General features: G+C 46.7%; 1 protein-coding gene across 1 annotated transcript in view; it reads left to right on the forward strand.

Annotated features, from left to right (window-relative positions):
* The window catches only part of LOC124722185 (dynein axonemal heavy chain 7-like), a 913,348-nt gene that overhangs the window by 249,128 nt on the left and 645,017 nt on the right, over window positions 1-19,203 (forward strand). The window contains exon 9 of the mRNA XM_047247384.1: window positions 4,820-4,986. Within this exon, the coding sequence (XP_047103340.1) occupies window positions 4,820-4,986 (167 nt within the window). The remainder of the gene's footprint in view (window positions 1-4,819; window positions 4,987-19,203) is intronic.

A 19,203-nucleotide genomic window follows, 5' to 3' on the forward strand; every position in this document is an offset into this window, starting at 1 on the left:
ATGCACGTCTGCGTGCTTGCATTCAACATTCTGGTGGTTACACTGGTTAGTGATGTACCAGAATTTCACATTTGTGATTGCTTATGTCGCGCTTACATTAACTTTTGGTCTTGCAATGTTAATCATACAAATGTAATCCTGAATTTTAATTACTCTACATAAATTATTTTTTGGTGTTGCTATTTTTTCCGTCAGTATCTGTTGTAATACAATGTTTTAAGAAATTTTAAACGAGCGGCGCAACTGTTTAGCTGTATCCATAGATGGGCCTAAGGAAGGGGATTCTTTCGTATGCTTTGTGGTTTTCCATTATCGTGTCCTCAAGATCAGGCTACCTAGATACTGCGTTTTCATTGTGCATGATGATGGATTACAGGAAATCTTGAGGGCACTGGAGCAGATGAGATGTGTACTGAATGCAAAACGCCTCATCTCCTGCGAATCTGTAACTGCCCTTCAGTCTCTCCAACACTTTTAACACATACAGGAGTCCAGAATATCTTGAGGAAGGAGGTATCAGTCTGCTGGATATGAAGACTCATGGAAATTCAGGGATACGAATTAGCAGATGTAGCAGCCAGTGAGGCGTTGATGACAATTAAATGGTTGACTGTGCCATCGTCTTTCATGCTATCACCTCGCTTTTGATTTACAGAATCATGCATCAATGGGAAGAAAAATGGCTGACAGGAAAAAAAATAAGCTGCAGCTAGTAATGCCAACAACGTGATCACAAGTGACACAGACAAGATGAGGTTTTTCTCAGCTATCTACCTACAGGAAGTAGTTCCATGATACATGAATTCTTAACCCAAGGATAGGACCCTCAGTGTGTGGTGCTTGTAGCATACAGATCAAAGAGCGCCACATTTTAGTTGACAACACTTTGTATTCAGACAATATTGCACCAACTATTTTACCTGTAGATATGTGAGACATCAACGGATCACCAATTTGGTGTTGGTGGGAAGTGTGGAGGATAAAAATTGTTGAGAGAGACCAAGAGGTGAATACAGTAAGCAGATTCAGAAGGATGTAGGTTGCAGTAGTTATTTGGAGATGAAGAGGCTTGCGTGGGATAAAGTAGGATGGAGGACTACATGAAACCAGTCCTCAGACTGAAGGCCAAAACAACAACATATATCTACTTTACCTGGCAATGAGATGTGTTTAGTGTGGCTATTAAGATGCTTACAAATGTTTGACTTATTTCTTAGAATACATTGCCTGTTAACTAGAGTGAAGCACTCAGAAGACATAGTTGTATGTCAGTGAAACTTCATACACATATACACCATCAGCAAGTATGTAAATGATTAGAGCTGCATTTCTCTGTAACAGGTAGAACAGCCACCTGTGTCTATTAGTGTTGATTATGTACAGTGTTGTTACAAGGACTTATGTGGTATACAAATGGCATGAACATGATCAGATGTTGAATCATCATTGTGAAGGACACATAGATGCTGTATACTTGCACGAGGCAGAGTTAGCAGCATCTCACTTATTTAGAAAGGGGGTGGGGACTCACTGTAGGACTCCATATGGCCGGCTTGTCAGTCATGCAGTATCCAGATTTGTGGGAGATTCGCATGTGACAATGGTCCTGCATGGGAAAGCAAGGGCAGACATACTCATCATGGAGGTTCCAGACGACCACATCTGACCACAGCAAGGGAGGACAGCCGTACTGTAGACGAAGTATTCTGTAAGTCTTTACCATTTGTGCCTGTCATCCAAGAACAGGTAATGAACTCCCTGTAACATTATGTGCCATCCCACATCATTGGCTAGTGACCAGCAGCAACTGCCCCCTCCCCCTCCAGTTTAAGCTGCTGTTACTACATTAACACAAAAGTGCTTGGAGTGGTGCCATGACCAGGTCTTTGCATCCGTGGTCTTGCAATGTGTTCAGCCACGAATAACAATGGTGCGCTGCCTCAGATGATCATCATCAGAGTGTATGGTGGTGTGCTGGGGAGAGGCACAACATTGGTACTCTTGCTGTCATGGGTCTGGGTGCCATTAAGTAATATTTCAGATCACAGCTGGCAGTTTCTGAGGGAACTCGGTGAGCACAATGGTACGTCACAGACATTCTGCCTAGTCGTGTGTTATCTCTCATGAAGCAGTATTGTAGTAACATTTTTCAACAGCATAATGTTCTTTCGTACATGGCCTGTCTCTATGAGCGATCTGTGTGAAGTTGAGTTACTTCCATGACCATCAAGATCCATAGATCTGTCCCTGAGAGAACACATGTGAGAGCAGTTCGGACGACAAATATGTCACAGTGCCGATGTCTGGGATATCAGGAACGATAGTTGTTGGCCAACGTGCCTCAACAAACAGTATATAACGACTTTATAACACCCGTCCCAACCAGATCAGTGAATGCATTCAGGTCAGAGGGGATGCAATGTCATACTGATAAGTGGGCTCATACTGCCAAGTTATTTGTAAATTTTCCTCGATTTAGGAACCAATGATATAACATATACCCTATTTGAAGAAATTTCGGGCTTGCAGCCAGTCGCCGTCATCTACACTCCACGATACACTATGTGATCAAAAATATCGGACGCCGCCAAAAGTACTGTGACAGTTACGCGGGAGATGAGAAAACTTGGATTTCATGGTAGAGCAGCTGCTCTTAAGCCACATATCACGCAAGTAAATGCCAAACGACGCCTCGCTTGGTGTAAGGAGCGTAAACATTGGATGATTGAACAGTGGAAAAACGTTGTGTGGAGTGACGAATCACGGTATACAATGTGGCTGTCCGTTGGCAGGGTGTGGGTATGGCGAATGTCCGGTGAACGTCATCTGCCAGCCAGCGTGTATAGTGCCAACAGTAAAAGTCGGAGGCGGTGGTGTTACGGTGTAGTTGTGGTTTTCATGGAGGGGACTTGCACCCCTTGTTGTTTTGCGCGGCACTATCAGAGCTCAGGCCTACATTGATGTTTTAAGCACATTCTTGCTTCCCACCTCTGATTAAGTTGTGAGATGGCTCACTGGATAGCCCGTCAAAAACTGAACACAGATCAAGTATGAAAACAGGAAGAAGGTGTACTGGACTGAAAAAAAAGCAGAATAGAAACAGTGAACGGTCCAAGATTAACTAGTGCAATATCGAGGATACTGGAAGTCTGACGGCGTCGTGGTTAAGTGGTCGCGGTATTGGAGTGAAACTCCCTCCTGCTATTTATTTTTGTTTATTTTTTTCAAAAGATTATGAACTGTCCGCCCTGTCATTGAAATGCTTGTTCTCTTTCTGTAGTCTTGGCAGTTGTCATACTATACATTGGCTATAGAACATGAGTCATGTGGTAAGAATACGTTACCGTCGAAAGTAAATGTGATGAATAGAGAGAGTAGGTGAGATGGCACATAGATGTCTCATAGAAATGAAAACAACAAATAAACGGGTGTAAACTGTGTGTAACGGAGTTACACTTCGACACAGGCACAAATTTGAATACATCGAACTGCAGAAGAAAAAGAAAGAAAAAAAATTGGCTTTAAGGAGCTTCGAACACGGCTGGCCTACTTAGCATTCAACCAGTCGTTACTCAACCACGACGCCGATGCTACGCCATATTTCTTTATAGTGCTCTTGTTACACTTGGACCGCTCACTGTTCCTGTTCTGCCGTTTTTTCATATTTCGGTACACCTTCTTCCAAATGTTTAACTCATCCATTTGTGTTTGAGGAATTGAATTAGATGCGACGCAGTAAAATTTTTAGGTAACAACTCGAAACGAACCATAACATAGATTTATCACTACTGACTAATGATGCACTTACTGCTGGTATGCTACGAAATAAAAATAATAATGCCGTGTGGCTAGGGCCTCCCGTCGGGCAGACCGGTCGCCTTGTGCAAGTCTTTTTAGCTGACGCCACGTCGGCGACTTGCGCGTCGATGGGGATTAGATGATGATAACAACACAACACCTAGTCGCTGAGCGTAGAAAAATCGCCATCCCAGGTGGGAATCGAACACGGGCCCATTAGTATGTCATTCCGTCGCGCTGACCACTCCGCTATCGAGACGGACATGCTGGGAAAAAACCCACTGTGCGCATAAAAAGTAGGAGATTTAAAGTGTGTGAAAAGTATATAATTTATGATTGTGTCGCATATTAGAAACTAAACGTTTGTCTGTATAACTTTTTAGACTTTATCTTTGTATGAGTGGTTCAAATGGTTCAAATGGCTCTGAGCACTATGGGACTTAACATCTGTGGTCATCAGTCCCCTAGAACTCAGAACTACTTAAACCTAACTAACCTAAGGACATCACACACATCCATGCCCGAGGCAGGATTCGAACCTGCGACTGTAGCGGTCCCACGGTTCCGGACTGAGCGCCTGAACCGCTAGACCACCGCGGCCGGCTTGTATGATTGTATAATGCACTATTTCTTCTGATAAAATAACGAAAAGAGCATTAATTTCTGTGAGAACGTCTTCCAGATTATTCTAACTGGCGATATCACAATAAGAATCAAGTTTCACTGGTTGTTACACTAAGTTTTCACTTCGTAATTTGGTCTGTTAATTTTTCGAGAATAATAAATTGCAAATAGCTATATCCCATGCAATATTAATGGTGGAGCGCCTGTTCATATGATGTTTTGCCTCCAGAATAATACATGATATTAACTCCTAATGTATACCCATTTTGGCTGAAATTCATTGCAGGTAGGTGTATAGCAGTGTGAAGGCAGAAGTACAGTTTTGTTGTTGGTATATGTAACATCTGCTAAATGCAATAAAGAAACAATAAATGTTTTTAATCTGCCCTTTTTTCAGGAGCAGATCCTTTCTAAATTAAATAAAGGGAAGAATGGACTATATGCTCCCCAAAAAGGCAAACTTTGTGTAACATTGATTGATAATTTGAACATGCCATTAAAGGCGCAGCATGGAGCGCCAACACCAATAGAACTCCTGAGGCAATATTTTGATCAGGGACATTGGTAAGTAAGACAATATAATCACTGGAACAAATTTTTCGTTAATATTTTGAGAGTAATGATCCCCACATTCACAGCATTCTCTAAGCGATTTGTTCCCGTGGTTAGTGCCTAATGGGAACAACCTCAGGGAATCCAACCAGTCTCGACTGGGATAAAATATAATGAACCCAGGATTCTTGAGCTGGGGCTGACTAGGCCTCTATAATTGTAGACCCTGGACGTGCTACTGTAATCAGCATTCAGGGAGCTGGCGGAACATTGAACCTCACAGTAAATGAGGATTTTGGGTTATTCTCTCAGATACCAAGATCAATTTTAAGGTGAGCTATGTGCTGATAGTGTGAACGGCTGTTGAGGCATAACAGTTGTAGGTGACAATTTGTGGGACATCTGCCTCAGACAAGTTGTATGAAACTTATATAGACGTATAGACGTCTGCCTGTAGATGTGTTTATTTCTCTAGCTTGGCAAAGCGTGCAGATGGAACCCACGGATTAACCCTCAAACATTCACAACAGTTTGCGACAGCTATTGGATAAAATTAAAACCCAGCTCATTAAGGGTAGCTCTTGTGATGAGACATTGGCTATGTAGAAAATCTGAAATTAATAACATGACACATTCTAAAACTGTGTTCATGACAGATTGAAGGTTTGATGGCACCTTTGATAAAAATACCTGCTAATTAAAAAAAAATTACCTGAATTGAGGGGTACACTGAAATCAGTGAAGCAACTCCATAATGTGACCCAGCTGGTAGAAACTATTACTTACAGACAACATCAACGATCTCCTCAGAAGTAAAAATTCTCGAAAATATTTGATATTGGTCTAACTGCTCAGCATCATTGTTCATGCTAAGAGGACCGTAGAGCCACAATGAATATGAGCACCTCCATCGTTCAGTTAATGAATTTTCTGACAATACTGTCACAGAATGGATGTGTGGAATGGATAGAATTACAATGTGTAGCTTCAGAAGACTGGAATATTATGTTGTGACTAGGTTTATTTCTCTTAAAGTAAGTTGCAACTTTTTGCCTCTTCATTTGCACATAAAATTAATACGTATAACTAATTAGATAACATTATATATGATACCAATATGTATCGTTTTGTTCACAGTGTATGTGCTATCCTATATACTTCTCCAGACGGTAATGAAACATGAAAAATCACAATTTAATGGCTACAAATCATTTCAAAGCGTAACAGTTTTGTAACAAAGCTTTCTGTTCCGTAGTTTTACCCAATTTTAGTCATGCTAATAATCTGAAAACGTTGTTGTCTCACATAAAACCTATTAGCACATCATAAACTTTATGATATTTAACAAAATATGTTAGTAAAGTTGTGCATTGTATCCCTCGCAAAATATAAACTAAGAAATATGCGGCAGGTTAATTAACAAATGATTCACAAACTTGGCAATATAAAGTTTGAAATTACTGTCATGAAGAACGAGAATAAGCGTACAAATCCCTGGTCAATACCATTTTAACCACCGAATATCATTTTGCGATCATTTTCATCTAAAGTCTGTGCTGTAAGGTATGTGTTATATAACCGTTGTCAAGAGCTAACAAAACTAAATCTATTCATTATCTTTATGTAATTAACAAGTCTACTGTGACAATTACATCACAAAGTGCCAACCACTTTAAACTATGTAGAGTATTAGATGTTTTTTTACTTATAAAGTAGATGCTAACTTTCCATGCTTTCATATATCTACATCTAAATCATACTCCGCAAGCCACCAAATGGTGTGTGATGGTCATTACGCGAGACGTATGTAGGGGGGAAGTAACATCCTGTCCGACTCTTCCTGGAAAGTGCTCTCTCGAAATTTCACTAGTAAATCTCTCCATGACGCACAACGTCTCTCTTATAACGTCTGCCAAATGGAATTTGTTGACCTCCTTAACGCTATCGCGTCGGCTAAATGATCCCGTGACGAAACACGCCACTCTTCATTTAATCTTCTCTATCTCTTCTATCACTTCTACCTGGTAGGGATCCCAGAGAGGATGACAATACTCAAGAATTGGCCGAACAAGGGCCTTGCAAGCCACTTCATTCATGGATGAGTTACATTTACTTAGGATTCTTCCTGTGAATCTAGGTCTGGCATCTGTTTTTCCCACTATTTGTTTTATGTGGTCATTCCACTAAAAGTCGCTCTGTATAGTTACTCCTAGATATTTTACGGTGTATGCTGTTTCAGCGCTTTGTCATCAGTAGTGTAGCTGTACAGTAGTGGATTTCCTTTCCTCTGTATGCGCAACATATTACATTTATTTACGCTCAGGGTCAACTGCCAGAGCCTGAACCATTCATCAATTCTCTGGAGGTCATTCTGCAAATCGTTACTATCTTGTGGCGTTGCTACTTTCTCATAGACAACCGCATCATCTGCGAACAGCCTTAAAGAGCCTCTGACGCTTTCTACTAGATAATATATACATTGTAAACAGTAACGGTCCTATCACACTTTCTTGAGGTACTTCGGAAATTACATCTGTCGATTTTGTTCCATTAAAAGAGACATGTTGAGGCTTCAGTACTGGCACACGACGCTGTGGCGCATTATGCTTGCTACCTGACCCCCCATCTTACTGTTACTCGCTCCTGTGAGCGGGAACGCGTTATGCAGATCTTGGTGCCTCTCGCGTCCATCTAGAAAAGATAACCTGAAGATGCCTAAATAAGGCGAAAGGCGTCGATGAAAAATAAAAAAAACTAAAATTGCAACCAAGACTGTTTTTAACCAATACAACCAAGAAATGTTGAGGTCTATCTCCAAGGAAGTCTTGAATCCAGCCGGAAACCTACTCCGATACTTGATAAGCTTTTATTTTTCTCACTAAACGGTTTTCACTAAACGGTTGCTCGGGACGGTGTCAGGTGCCTTGCTGAAGTAAGGGAATACGGACGGCATCAACCTGAGAGCCGTTGTCTACGGCCTGCGGATCTCGCGGAGGAAATCCATGTTCATTTTTATAGAGGAGATTTTCATTTTCCAAAAACGTCATAATTCTTGAGCGTAAAACATGTTCCATAATTCTACGACAGACTGACGTCAACGATAAAAGTCTGTAATTGTGTGCATCTCTCCTACGACCCTGCTTATAAACAAGAATGGCCTGCGCCTTCTTCCTGTCGCAAGGTACCCTTCGTTGCTCAACCGATATACTATACATTACTGCTAAATGGGAGCTAGTTCTTTCGCATCATCTTTTATAGAATCTTATAGATATCTCATCCGATCCTGACACCTTTCCACTACTAAACGATTGTAGCTATTTTTCTATTCCACTGTCATTTATCTCTATATTTGCCATTTCGACGTTCGTACGACGATTGAAAGGAGGATCCATGTTACACGATCTCCCGGGGTGAAACAATTTCAGAAGACGAATTCAGTATTTCGGCCTTCTCTCTGTTATCTTCCGTTTCGGTGCCACTATGATCACTGAGTCGATAAACAGATGTTATTCACCCACTTACTGATTTTACATACGACCAAACTCTCTTGGGGTTTCTACTCACATCGGTTGACATAGTTTTACTTTCAAAGTCGTTGAACGCTTCTCTCATTGCACTCCTTAGGCTCTTCTTCGCTTCTTTCAGCTTCTGTTTATAGCTAGGTTTTTACTTCTCTTGAATCTGAGGTGAAGTTCTCTTTTTTACGTAGCAGTTTTCTAACACGGCTATTAAGTCATGGTCGGTCTTTCCCATCCCTTAAGACCTTTCTGCGCTGCGAGCATGTATGGTTTATACTGGGATAACTACATGGGTGCCGACCATCTTTTCCCTCGCTCCGAATAAGGAACATAATAGTTTCTCCCAAGAATCCTGACATCTGTCGAACAGATCAAATTTCGATAAAAAAAAAAGGTAGAGAAAATTATCTTGGCTGCAGGGTACAGGTGTTTCAGAATGCATCAATAAATTATAACTGGTCACTGGGGGCCGCGCAATTAAGCATGATGTTACTTCATCGGGTTGGGTTGGTAACAGATCGATCACTTTTGGAATAAAATTTTAAGTTTTTTTCTTATGGTTAGACAAAGTTCTGAATATCTGACCTAGACGACGAATATGCCTGTCCTTAAGTTCCCATACCGTTCAGCATCGGGCGAGCGTCACATCCGAATGCGCCACAAATCGATAATGCACGATTCACCCAGCCGGTCAAATTGAGACCCCGTTTCAGACTCGATCAGGTGTTGATAACGCTGCCTCAGAAGAGTGCGCGGAACCTCCGTGTCCTTCACAGTGACCTGTCAACATCTGACTCTGTTCACGCCCCTTATTTTAAGAGCCTAGTCTATTTTTTTCGATTTCCTGTTATCGACGTTTTCTTACAGTATTTTCCGCGCTGAATCGGATGGTACCCTCACCTAGTGTCAAGAAGCGACAAAATTATTTAAAAAGCTGTTTAAAACTGAGGCCAAGTTCAGTTCGCTGTTGTTTGAAAAGTGGCCGACTCCATCAGTAGCCAATCATAACACGGGACTCGGTACGCGACACCCATCCAAAGAAAAGTTAGCAAAATAAGAGAGAGAGAGAGAGAGAGAGAGAGAGACCTTATAATACAGACGTTGGCAGGTTTTTCGCTGTTACAAAGAAAGGCAAATCCCTTGGTCCGATGAGTCCTTCGCTAATACCTCTTCGGTGTTCTGCGAACCCCAAACAGACTGCAGATGTAAAAAAATTACTAGAGAGACATTTTGGTGAAAAATGGTGTGAAACTGAGAGACTGCAATGTTATCACAACATCACAGAAAAAGAAACTTGTGGTGTGGCAGAGGAAAAAGAATGCTGCGAATGTGAGAATGTGGAAGAAGATGAAGATTTAATGCTCAGCCCATGTGCTTCGTTCTCTGTTGTTACGTAGCAAATGTTTGAAACATGTTAAGCATTTCTCTTCTTTAGTCAAGAGCAACTAGTGTTAAAAATCCATGTTATACAACTTTCTTTTATTTGGTTGACTCTGTTGGTAAATGTTTCGGTTTGACCGTTCAATAATTTTTTTTTTTGGTTCAAACACTTCCACTTTTTCTATGTTGTATGTTTATTTTACATTAACTGACAATAGGGTTATTCTTAAAACAAACGTGCATAAGGAACGGATTGTTAACTATTTTTTAAGAAATTGCAGTAAAAATCCATCTAAGAAGTACGTGGATACACTTTGGTTTAGTTTCAATAGCGGACAAATCCAGTAGTTAGTATCAAAGCCGGCCAAGTTCAGCTTTTAACCCATTTTTACGGTTTAACTATTGATTTTTGCCACTTTTTCGTCATGAAAGTCTTTTGTTTGACATAAAAGTGAGCAGACCAAAAATTTCACTAGCGCGGGTATTTTGCTAATATGGTTTTCAGTTTTCTGCCTCTCCTGTAAAAAAAAAATCTAAAGTGGTCTCTACGGCTCCTCATTTACCTTACCAGGCCTGTTAACAACACTAAACACGAACAATACTAATCCGTTCTGATAGCGAGCCATTCTACCTGTCGCAGAGTATTTCAGCACTTATTTACATACCTGCCGACGGTGTGTAGGTGTGCTAAGTTACACTCACATCCGAGCATGTCTTCTTGGTGCTTCACTTTTTTTTGTCAAGCTGTGTATTAGAAGAACTGAGTACCATTTCAAATGATAAAATGCGGGAAGAAATGAATTATAGCCCAATAATAGCATAAGTTAAATGCTGAGAAAACGAAGATTATTTCTGTCCTGAGTAAAAGCAGGTACAGTAAAAAATAACTGCATGTGAAGCTTTATTCCGTCTTATAGTTCTAAGCAATTCATATTAATTAATTATAGGTATTTCTAACCAATTAATAAATCCTGAAGTATTTTCAAAATAGTAGTGTGAGTCAAAATCCAAGTTCCAGTATTCTACTTGACCACCAAAATGAAAAATCACAAATTGGAACGTTTGTACTTGAAAAATATTCGTGCTAAGTTTCCTCCAGAACAAGTATTGCCACCAGCTTTGATAGTAAGCATATTCGTTATTCTGTATTTCCCATACAATGTGTAAGCCTATTTACAAAATTTTGAGGGAGGCTGGAAATACACCAACCAATAGGAAGAGTGGTAGTTAACAAATATTTACCACTGTCATCTGAAATAGAATTATTTCATACAGTATTAGAAATCTTAGGTTGGATAAAAACAATGGAACATACCCACAAACTATATAGTGAAGGCCAATAGCGACACAAATAACACCTTTAAAAAATATGCTACTTTAGTTTCCAATTTTATTACCTTCTTCAGTGGACAAAAACACGTATATGCAAAGGTACATTGTCTTGGTACAATGGTACAGGAGAAATGGTGAAGGGAAGGAACGCAAAGGGGCTAGTGACGGGAGCGACGGCAAGGGTCGGATTTAAGAAGGACATACTGCAGACCACAGTAGATGGTCGCCGAATCGGTGCCCTCGCTCACTGCGTGCCCAAACAGCTCGCTCTGCTGGATCTCGCGGGACGTGACGGTCGAGAGCATGGCGCGAGGTCTCTGCCGCAATGCGCTCGAAAATAGTTTACTTATACTTGGTCCTTGGGATTACTTGGTCACTCTTTCACTCAGGTGACCACAGCACCGACATACAAAAACGTACGATATATACAAAAATTTACATTTATTTGTAGTTTTAGCGTCAGGTCTTAATATACTGCTCAAAAGAATTAGGGGAACATGAATTTGAGTGTCTGCCATACTCCACTGTGCAATAACTGAGGACTTGGTATGTTACTAAATCATACATTTGTTTTTCACAAATTAAGTATATTTGGCATAAGCAGAAGAAACTAACGATCAAAGTCCGATAACAGTTTATTGGACTGTTCAATGAACCAAAACAAATTCTCCAAGTATAGCACCAACACAAAATAGTGATCCGTCTTCGAATCACAACTATATACAAGAATAATATAGAAAACAACTGAAATAATTTCCTACTAGTCTCCGCCAGAGACTTTTCCGATATACCAAGCCTAATCCAGAGATCAGCGAGAAGATCCAAGCCGGGCTGCCGGGGTGGCAGCTATCCACGTCTGCTGGCGGTCGATGAACTGCCGATGTGCGGTTTTTTTTTTTTTACTTTATTGTTATTTTAAAGCCTGTACAATAGGCAGGCTGTCAGCAGCACACTACGCTGCTCTTCAGCCATAGAATAAACAAGCAGCAAAAACAGGAGAAGACACAAAAGTTACAGAAAGGCGGGCAATAAAACAGGAGACACATAGAGACAAACACGGAGCCGTTCACACTCGTCGATAATCCACACTGCTAACTGATGAGATGACGCACAAACACGGAAGATGACAATGGCACTGGTGAACGAGGGAGTGTGACGATGAACATTGAACACTAAACACGACAGCACACACGAAACACTGATGGCGGTGATCTCCGGCGCGCGAATGTCCACGTAGCGTGTGCGAGTCCGGGGACCTGCCAAGGGGGGAAACAGGGGTGAGGTGGTGGAGAGGGGAGAAAAGGGATGCCAACGGTGGAGGAGATGGGGGCAGGAGGAGAGGGACAGCGGAGGGGAGGCCCGGGGGAGGAGGGGGAGAAAAGGGGGAGGGAGGGAAAAATGGAGAGAAGGGAGGGAGGGTGCCCAGAGGAGCAAGCACAGGAGGAGGGCGGGAGGATCAAAGTTGGTAGGAGGGGTAGATGGAGGGGAGGAGGGCATCATCAGGGAGGGGGAGCTGGCGGAAGCCACCTTGGGAGAGGGTAAGGAGGGTGGAGAGATGGAGACCGGGCGGGACGTGGGAATACAGGCGCGGCAGCGGGCGGGGATGGGAGAGGATCGAGGATACGAGCGGGTGAGGAGGATCAAGTTTACGGGAGGTGTACAGGATCCGTATCCTTTCAAGGAAAAGGAGGAGGTGGGGGAAGGGGATGAGATCATACAGGATCCGCGTGGGGGAGGGGAGACGGATGCGATAGGCGAGGCGGAGAGCATGGCGTTCAAGGATTTGGAGGGATTTATAAAAGGTAGGGGGAGCGGAGATCCATGCTGGATGGGCATAACAAAGGATAGGGCGGATGAGGGATTTATAGGTGTGGAGGATGGTGGAGGGGTCCAGACCCCACGTACGGCCGGAAAGGAGCTTGAGGAGACGGAGGTGGGAACGTGCCTTGGCTTGGATTGTCTGGAGATGGGGAGTCCAGGAGAGGCGACGGTCGAGGGTGACGCCAAGGTACTTAAGGGTGGGAGTGAGGGCAATGGGACGGCCATAGACGGTGAGATAGAAATCAAGGAGGCGGAAGGAAGGGGTGGTTTTGCCTACAATGATCGCCTGGGTTTTGGAAGGATTGACCTTGAGCAACCACTGGTTGCACCAAGCTGTGAACCGGTCAAGATGGGATTGGAGAAGGCGTTGGGAGCGTTGCAGGGTGGGGGCAAGGGCAAGGAAGGCGGTGTCATCGGCAAACTGGAGAAGGTGGACGGGGGGTGACGGCGGTGGCATGTCCGCCGTGTACAACAGGTACAGAAGGGGGGAGAGGACGGAGCCTTGGGGCACACCGGCGAAGGGGAAAAAGGTGTAGGAATCGGTGTTATGGATGGTGACATAGGAAGGACGGCGGGAGAGGAAGGAACCGATCAGACGGACGTAGTTAATGGGAAGGGCGAAGGTTTGGAGCTTGAAAAGGAGACCGGAATGCCATACGCGGATATAAGCGCGTTCGAGGTCAAGAGAGAGGAAGATTGCGGAGCGACGGGAATTGAGCTGTTCGGAAAGGAGATGAGTGAGGTGAAGGAGAAGATCGTCGGAAGAGAAGGACGGCCGAAAGCCACACTGGGTAACGGGAAGGAGGCAGTGCTGGCAGAGATGCTGGTGGATGCGTCGGGTGAGGATAGATTCCAGGACCTTGCTGAAGACCGAGGTAAGGCTGATGGGACGGTAGGAGGAGACGGCGGACGGCGGTTTGCCGGGTTTAAGGAACATGAGGATACGGGAGGTTTTCCACAGGTCGGGGTAGTAACCGGTGGACAGGACTACATTGTAGAGCCTGGCCAGGGTGGAGAGAAAAGAGACAGGACCTTCACGAAGGTGACGGTAGGTGACACGATCGTGACCAGGAGCGGTGTTGCGTTTTGTGCGGAGTGTAGCAATGAGATCCTGTGTAGTGATAGGGGCATTGAGTTCCGTGTGTGCAATGGTGTCCAAGTACTGGAAACCAGGAGCGAGGGGAGGAGAAGAGGTGTCAGTTCAATTGCGGATATCCGGGAAGAGGGAGTAATCGAACTGGGGATCATCGGGGACGGAAAATACATCGGAGAGGTAGGAGGCAAAGTGATTGGCCTTACTAAGGGAGTCAGAGAAAGGGTGATCATCATGGAGAAGAGGATAATAGGGGGAGGGTTTAGTTCCGGTAAGGCGACGGAAGGCCGACCAGAACTTGGACGAGTTTATTGGTAGGGTAGCATTTAAACGGGTGCATGTCTGCCGCCAGTCCCGGCGTTTCTTAGCCGCAAGCAAATTACGAATGTGTCGCTGGAGTTGCCGGTGGCGTCGTAGCGTGTCCGGGTCACGCGTGCGGAGGAACGCACGGTAGAGACGACGGGATTCACGGAGGAGGAGGACGGCCTGTGGGGGTAAGGTAGGACGGTGGGGGTGGATGGCGACAGTAGGGACGTGGGCCTCCACGGCCTCAGACAAGGTCTGCTGGAGAAAGGAGGCAGCTTGGGTGACATCGTCTGGGTGGTGGTAGGTGAGAGGGTGGCTATCGACCTGGGTGGAAAGGGTATCCCGGTAGGCATTCCAGTCGGCGCGGGAATAGTCGTGGACATACTTAGGGGGAGGGTCAGTACGAGGGTCGGGGTGAGGGCGACGACCGTCTGAAATGGTGAGGAGGGCAGGGAGATGGTCGCTACCAATAGGCTCCAGGACATCCACTGTGATGCGGCCAAGGAGGTTGGGGGAGGAGAGGATAACATCAGGAGTGGAGTTGGATTCGGGACAGGTGTGCTGGGGGATGGGAATGAGGTCGCCTTGAAGGGAGGAGAGGAACCGATGCCACCGCCGTAACTGGGCGGCGGAACGACTATGGATGTTGAGGTCGGTGGCGATCACGTAGGAGGAGAAGGTACGGTCAATGTGGGAGAGGAAGTCGAAGGGAATAGGGGCATTAGGGCGGACATAGATGGTGGCGCAGGTTGGAGCCGAACGGGGATCTGGCGATGGTGCCCAATGGCAACTCCGCCACGGGCAATTGGGAGGGGATTGTCGGAGCGGTGGAGGAGGTAGGACGAAGTGTGGACGGTGTGGTGGGGTTGGAGGAAGGATTCATTTAGGAGGAAGGCGTCCACGCGGTGGGTGGCAAGGGTATGGAGAAAGAGGTTCTTGTTGGCGGGAAGGGAGCGGATGTTGTAGAAAAGGATACGGTGCTGTCGCGCCATGACAGGGATTTAAACGAGGGTGTCAAGACGGGAGAAGGTGAAATGGGCCTGGTTGTGGGAGTAGGTGGCGTACATTTTGAGGTGGAAAACGGATCGGGCGGCGAGGGAGATCTGTTGGAGGGTGTGTGGGCGCTGAAAAGGATGTACATTCTGCAGGACAATGGTGAGGAATCGGATGATGTCCTCAGCGGTAGGGGGTGGGCGAAGGGAGTTGCCGGGAGGGGTGGGGGCGTCCAGAGGGCGGACAGGAACGGTGAATTCAGGAGTGGTAGGAGGGGGTCGGGCCTTACACTTCTGGGAGTAGGTGGGATGAGGGAGGTTACAGGTATTACAGGAAGGGGGGGGACTGGAGATTGGGGCACTGCCGTAAAAAGTGGGCTTGCCTACAGTGCGGGCAGGTGGGGGCCTCGCGGCACTCAGATGTTGGGTGCGCATTATATTGCATGCACCGTTGGCAGCGGAGGGATTGAGGAGGGGAACGGGAGGGGTCAACTTTATGACGCTGGTTAAAAAGGAGGGCACCCTCCTTCAGGAGACGGTCTATGGAGGGGGCGTGCTCAGAAAAAACGCGCATAAGGCGGGTGGGGCCGGCAGCATTATGGATCCGGCGAACCGCACGCACCTCCAGATGGGGATGGGCCTGAAGCTCCGCCAACACCTCCTCCTCCATGATCACTGGACTGAGGCGAGTGATCACGGCGGTGAGGGTCGGCGGGCGACGTGGAGGTTGGGGTTGGCGGGAGGGAGGTGGTGAGGGAGCAGGGGTGAGAGAGGCATGAGAGCCAAAGCGGGTGATAGGGATGCGGGAAAGGATGTCTGTGTGGAGGGTAGGGCTGGGGGAGGAGAGGAGTACCGAATCACGGCGAGGAGTGAGGAGGGAGATGGGGGCACCAGGACAATTCTGGCGAAGGAAGAGGGTGAGGTTCCGGGCTTCAAGGAGGGAGGGATCCGGACGGGAGAGGAGGTAGCGGTAGGAGGAGGGGGTAGAGGAGGAGGAGGAGGAGGGGGCAGGGACGGGCGGGGAGACATCCATGGCATCAGGGGTGGGGGAAGGGGGACGAGGCGGAGCCTTTTTGGGAGCAGACGAGACAGGAGTGCCACTGGGGCGCTTGACGGCGGCGGAGGAGGTGTGGGGGATGGGAACAACTGGAATGTGGCGGGGAGTGGCAGGTCCCGGGGCTGGAGTCGGCGCCGGAGATGGTGACGGCGACGGTGAAGGTGAAGGCGACGGCGCCGATGACGATGACGGTGGCAGTGGCGGCGGTGATGGCGAAGGTGACGGGGAGAGCTGGGCGTGGGCAGTGGCCCGACGGGCCACCACCCGAGCCGGAGCTGCAGTGACAGGCTGGGTGAGTGGGGGGAAGGGATCAGAACGAGAGGAGCGGGAGGAAGAAGCGGGAGAGGGGGCGACAAAGATAGAGGGTGAAGGGAGAGTGAGGAGAGGTGGGATGGAAGGAGGGGGGTGGGACTGGGCACACCAAGTTATAGTGGTGGAGGCGGCGGAAGGGGATGTATAGACGATGGCGGTGGTGGTAGTAGTGACAGTGGTGGTGGGGGCGGACATGACGACAGGAAGAAGAAACACACAGCACGAAAAGGAAAGGACACAAACTGGGAAACGGCGAAGACGCAGGCGGACGAGGACCGGCGAAGACGCAGACGGACGCAGACCAGGGTCGGACGACCAGGGCGGACGGCGGCGGCGACGGCGGCGGCGAACAGACGGACGGACGGACGGACAGCAGGCGGCGGCGGCGGCGAACAGGCGGACGGACGGACGGACGGACGGACAGCAGGCGGCGGCGGCGGCGGCGAACAGACGGACGGACGGACAGCAGGCGAGACGGACAGCGAGCAGGCAGGCAGGCAGGCAGGCAGGCAGACGGACGGACGGACGGACGGACGGACGAACGAACAGCTACAACAGTAAGCGGCGGGCAGACAGACAGACAGACACAATCTTCGAAAGCGAAGATTCCAACCAGGGAGTAGCCCAGGCCTTGGAAACTGGCGCCTTCGAATGAGGGAATCCAACCCTCTGAACTGGCCGATGTGCGGCCGAGCGCCGGCCTTTATAGCGCTTCGGCGGATAAGTACCTCGGAACTACTCGTATTTTCCATCACGTGGTTTGACGTGTGAAAATAGTTCCGGGATCTGCAGCAACCTCTTCCTTATGTTTATGTGGGCCGGTAGTGGCCCCTGGTAGCCGCTGGTGTCTTTGCTGTGTTGTTATTGTTGTTGTTATTGTTGTCGTGGCCGTTCATCAATATTGCCTGTCGGTTGTGTAGTGCTTCGGTGTGCCTGCGAGCGGGCAACCCGCGGCTGCAGGCTGTCAGTTTGGTTGCCGATACTCTAGGCGCCGTGATGTCTGGTGGAGAAGGCCACAGCAAAGTACACAACAAAACATTATTGCATTCTCGATCGTTTACACAAAAAGAACTGAAATGCCCGACATGCGTAGTAAACAAAGTGGAAACAATCGTTCATCCTGTCATCTGGAGAGCTATTTTTTGGACTTTCAGAGCTTCAGTAATGTGTAAGCCCTCCTTGAGTGTTTATATCTGCCTGACTTCTGCATGTCATGCTCCGAATAAGTCTACAGAGGTCACCCCTGAGAGCCCATGGGAGTTCTTGGAGAGTCTGTGGCGGAACAGGACGACCACTAAGACGTCTGTCAAGCATGTTCAGCGTTGACCATTTCATAACTTCAATGCCCAGGCTTCGCAAGATATTTCTGCTGGCGCACCCCACATAGGCCCTGACATTAGAGGAATTCTGCTCCACCACCATATGCAGCAGCCACCACGTGGTCCAATAGGACCTGTTCGGTGTACTGCCTGGCTTCGAGGTGACCATGGACAACGACAAGATCCGTGTGGCTGTCGACACTGAAGCCTTACCACAACACCTTGGAACCTTGGAAATATGTCGTTTTCCTGGACAACATTTGGCACACACCGCTCACCATGGAGCACTGCCATCAGCTTGCGTCAGAGGACATTTGCTCTCGTCAGTGAACAACAAATTTAGCCAGTGACTAAGTTGTCAGTTGACATGGGAACGGCAGAACTGAAGGCGAGTTGCAAGATGTTGTGTCAAGCGAGGTACTCGAACAGGACTGTGGGTCGTGATATCCTTTCTCGCAACCTGTTCATTACAGTATGACCGAACACAGCGGCTTCAGTGGCTCTCCTGAGATCGCCCTATAGTGTCCTACGACGCCGCAACGCAGAGATGGTTGGATAGCGATCTTCCCGTGGGGTTGTAGTGCGTTGATGACCTTGTCCAACTCGCTTGATGTACTGATCTGTCTCCCTGTAGCGAGTCCACAACCTAAGGATGACCCATGGAGAAACAATGGCATCTGTAGCAACACAACCGAAAGTCCACTCTTTCTCGATCAAACAGACTGCCCTTGCAACTTGCACTGCATTAAGATGTTGCTTTGCATGTGCTCGGTTGAATACAACGTCCACAGATGACAACTTCCATACGTGTAACTCACCAGAAAACACTGAGACAGCGGTACGGACTTCCTTCTAAGGGGCCACTTGACACTGTGATGCATAACACGCCCAACTGATGGCGAATGATTTTAGTTGTTGCCTACATTGAAAGCGAAGATCTCAGACCACGGAATAAGACCACAGTAACATCTTGTATGAAAATACATTTAACATACCGGGCGTTGACACACCTATTACCTTAATTCTTTTAAACAGTGTACTATTTACAGACCCTCTTCACATAGATGACTACTACACGAACATCCTATTAATAAAAAGT

The sequence above is a fragment of the Schistocerca piceifrons genome, chromosome X (genome assembly GCF_021461385.2).
Source record: "Schistocerca piceifrons isolate TAMUIC-IGC-003096 chromosome X, iqSchPice1.1, whole genome shotgun sequence".
In the NCBI taxonomy this organism is placed as follows: Eukaryota; Metazoa; Arthropoda; class Insecta; order Orthoptera; family Acrididae; genus Schistocerca; species Schistocerca piceifrons.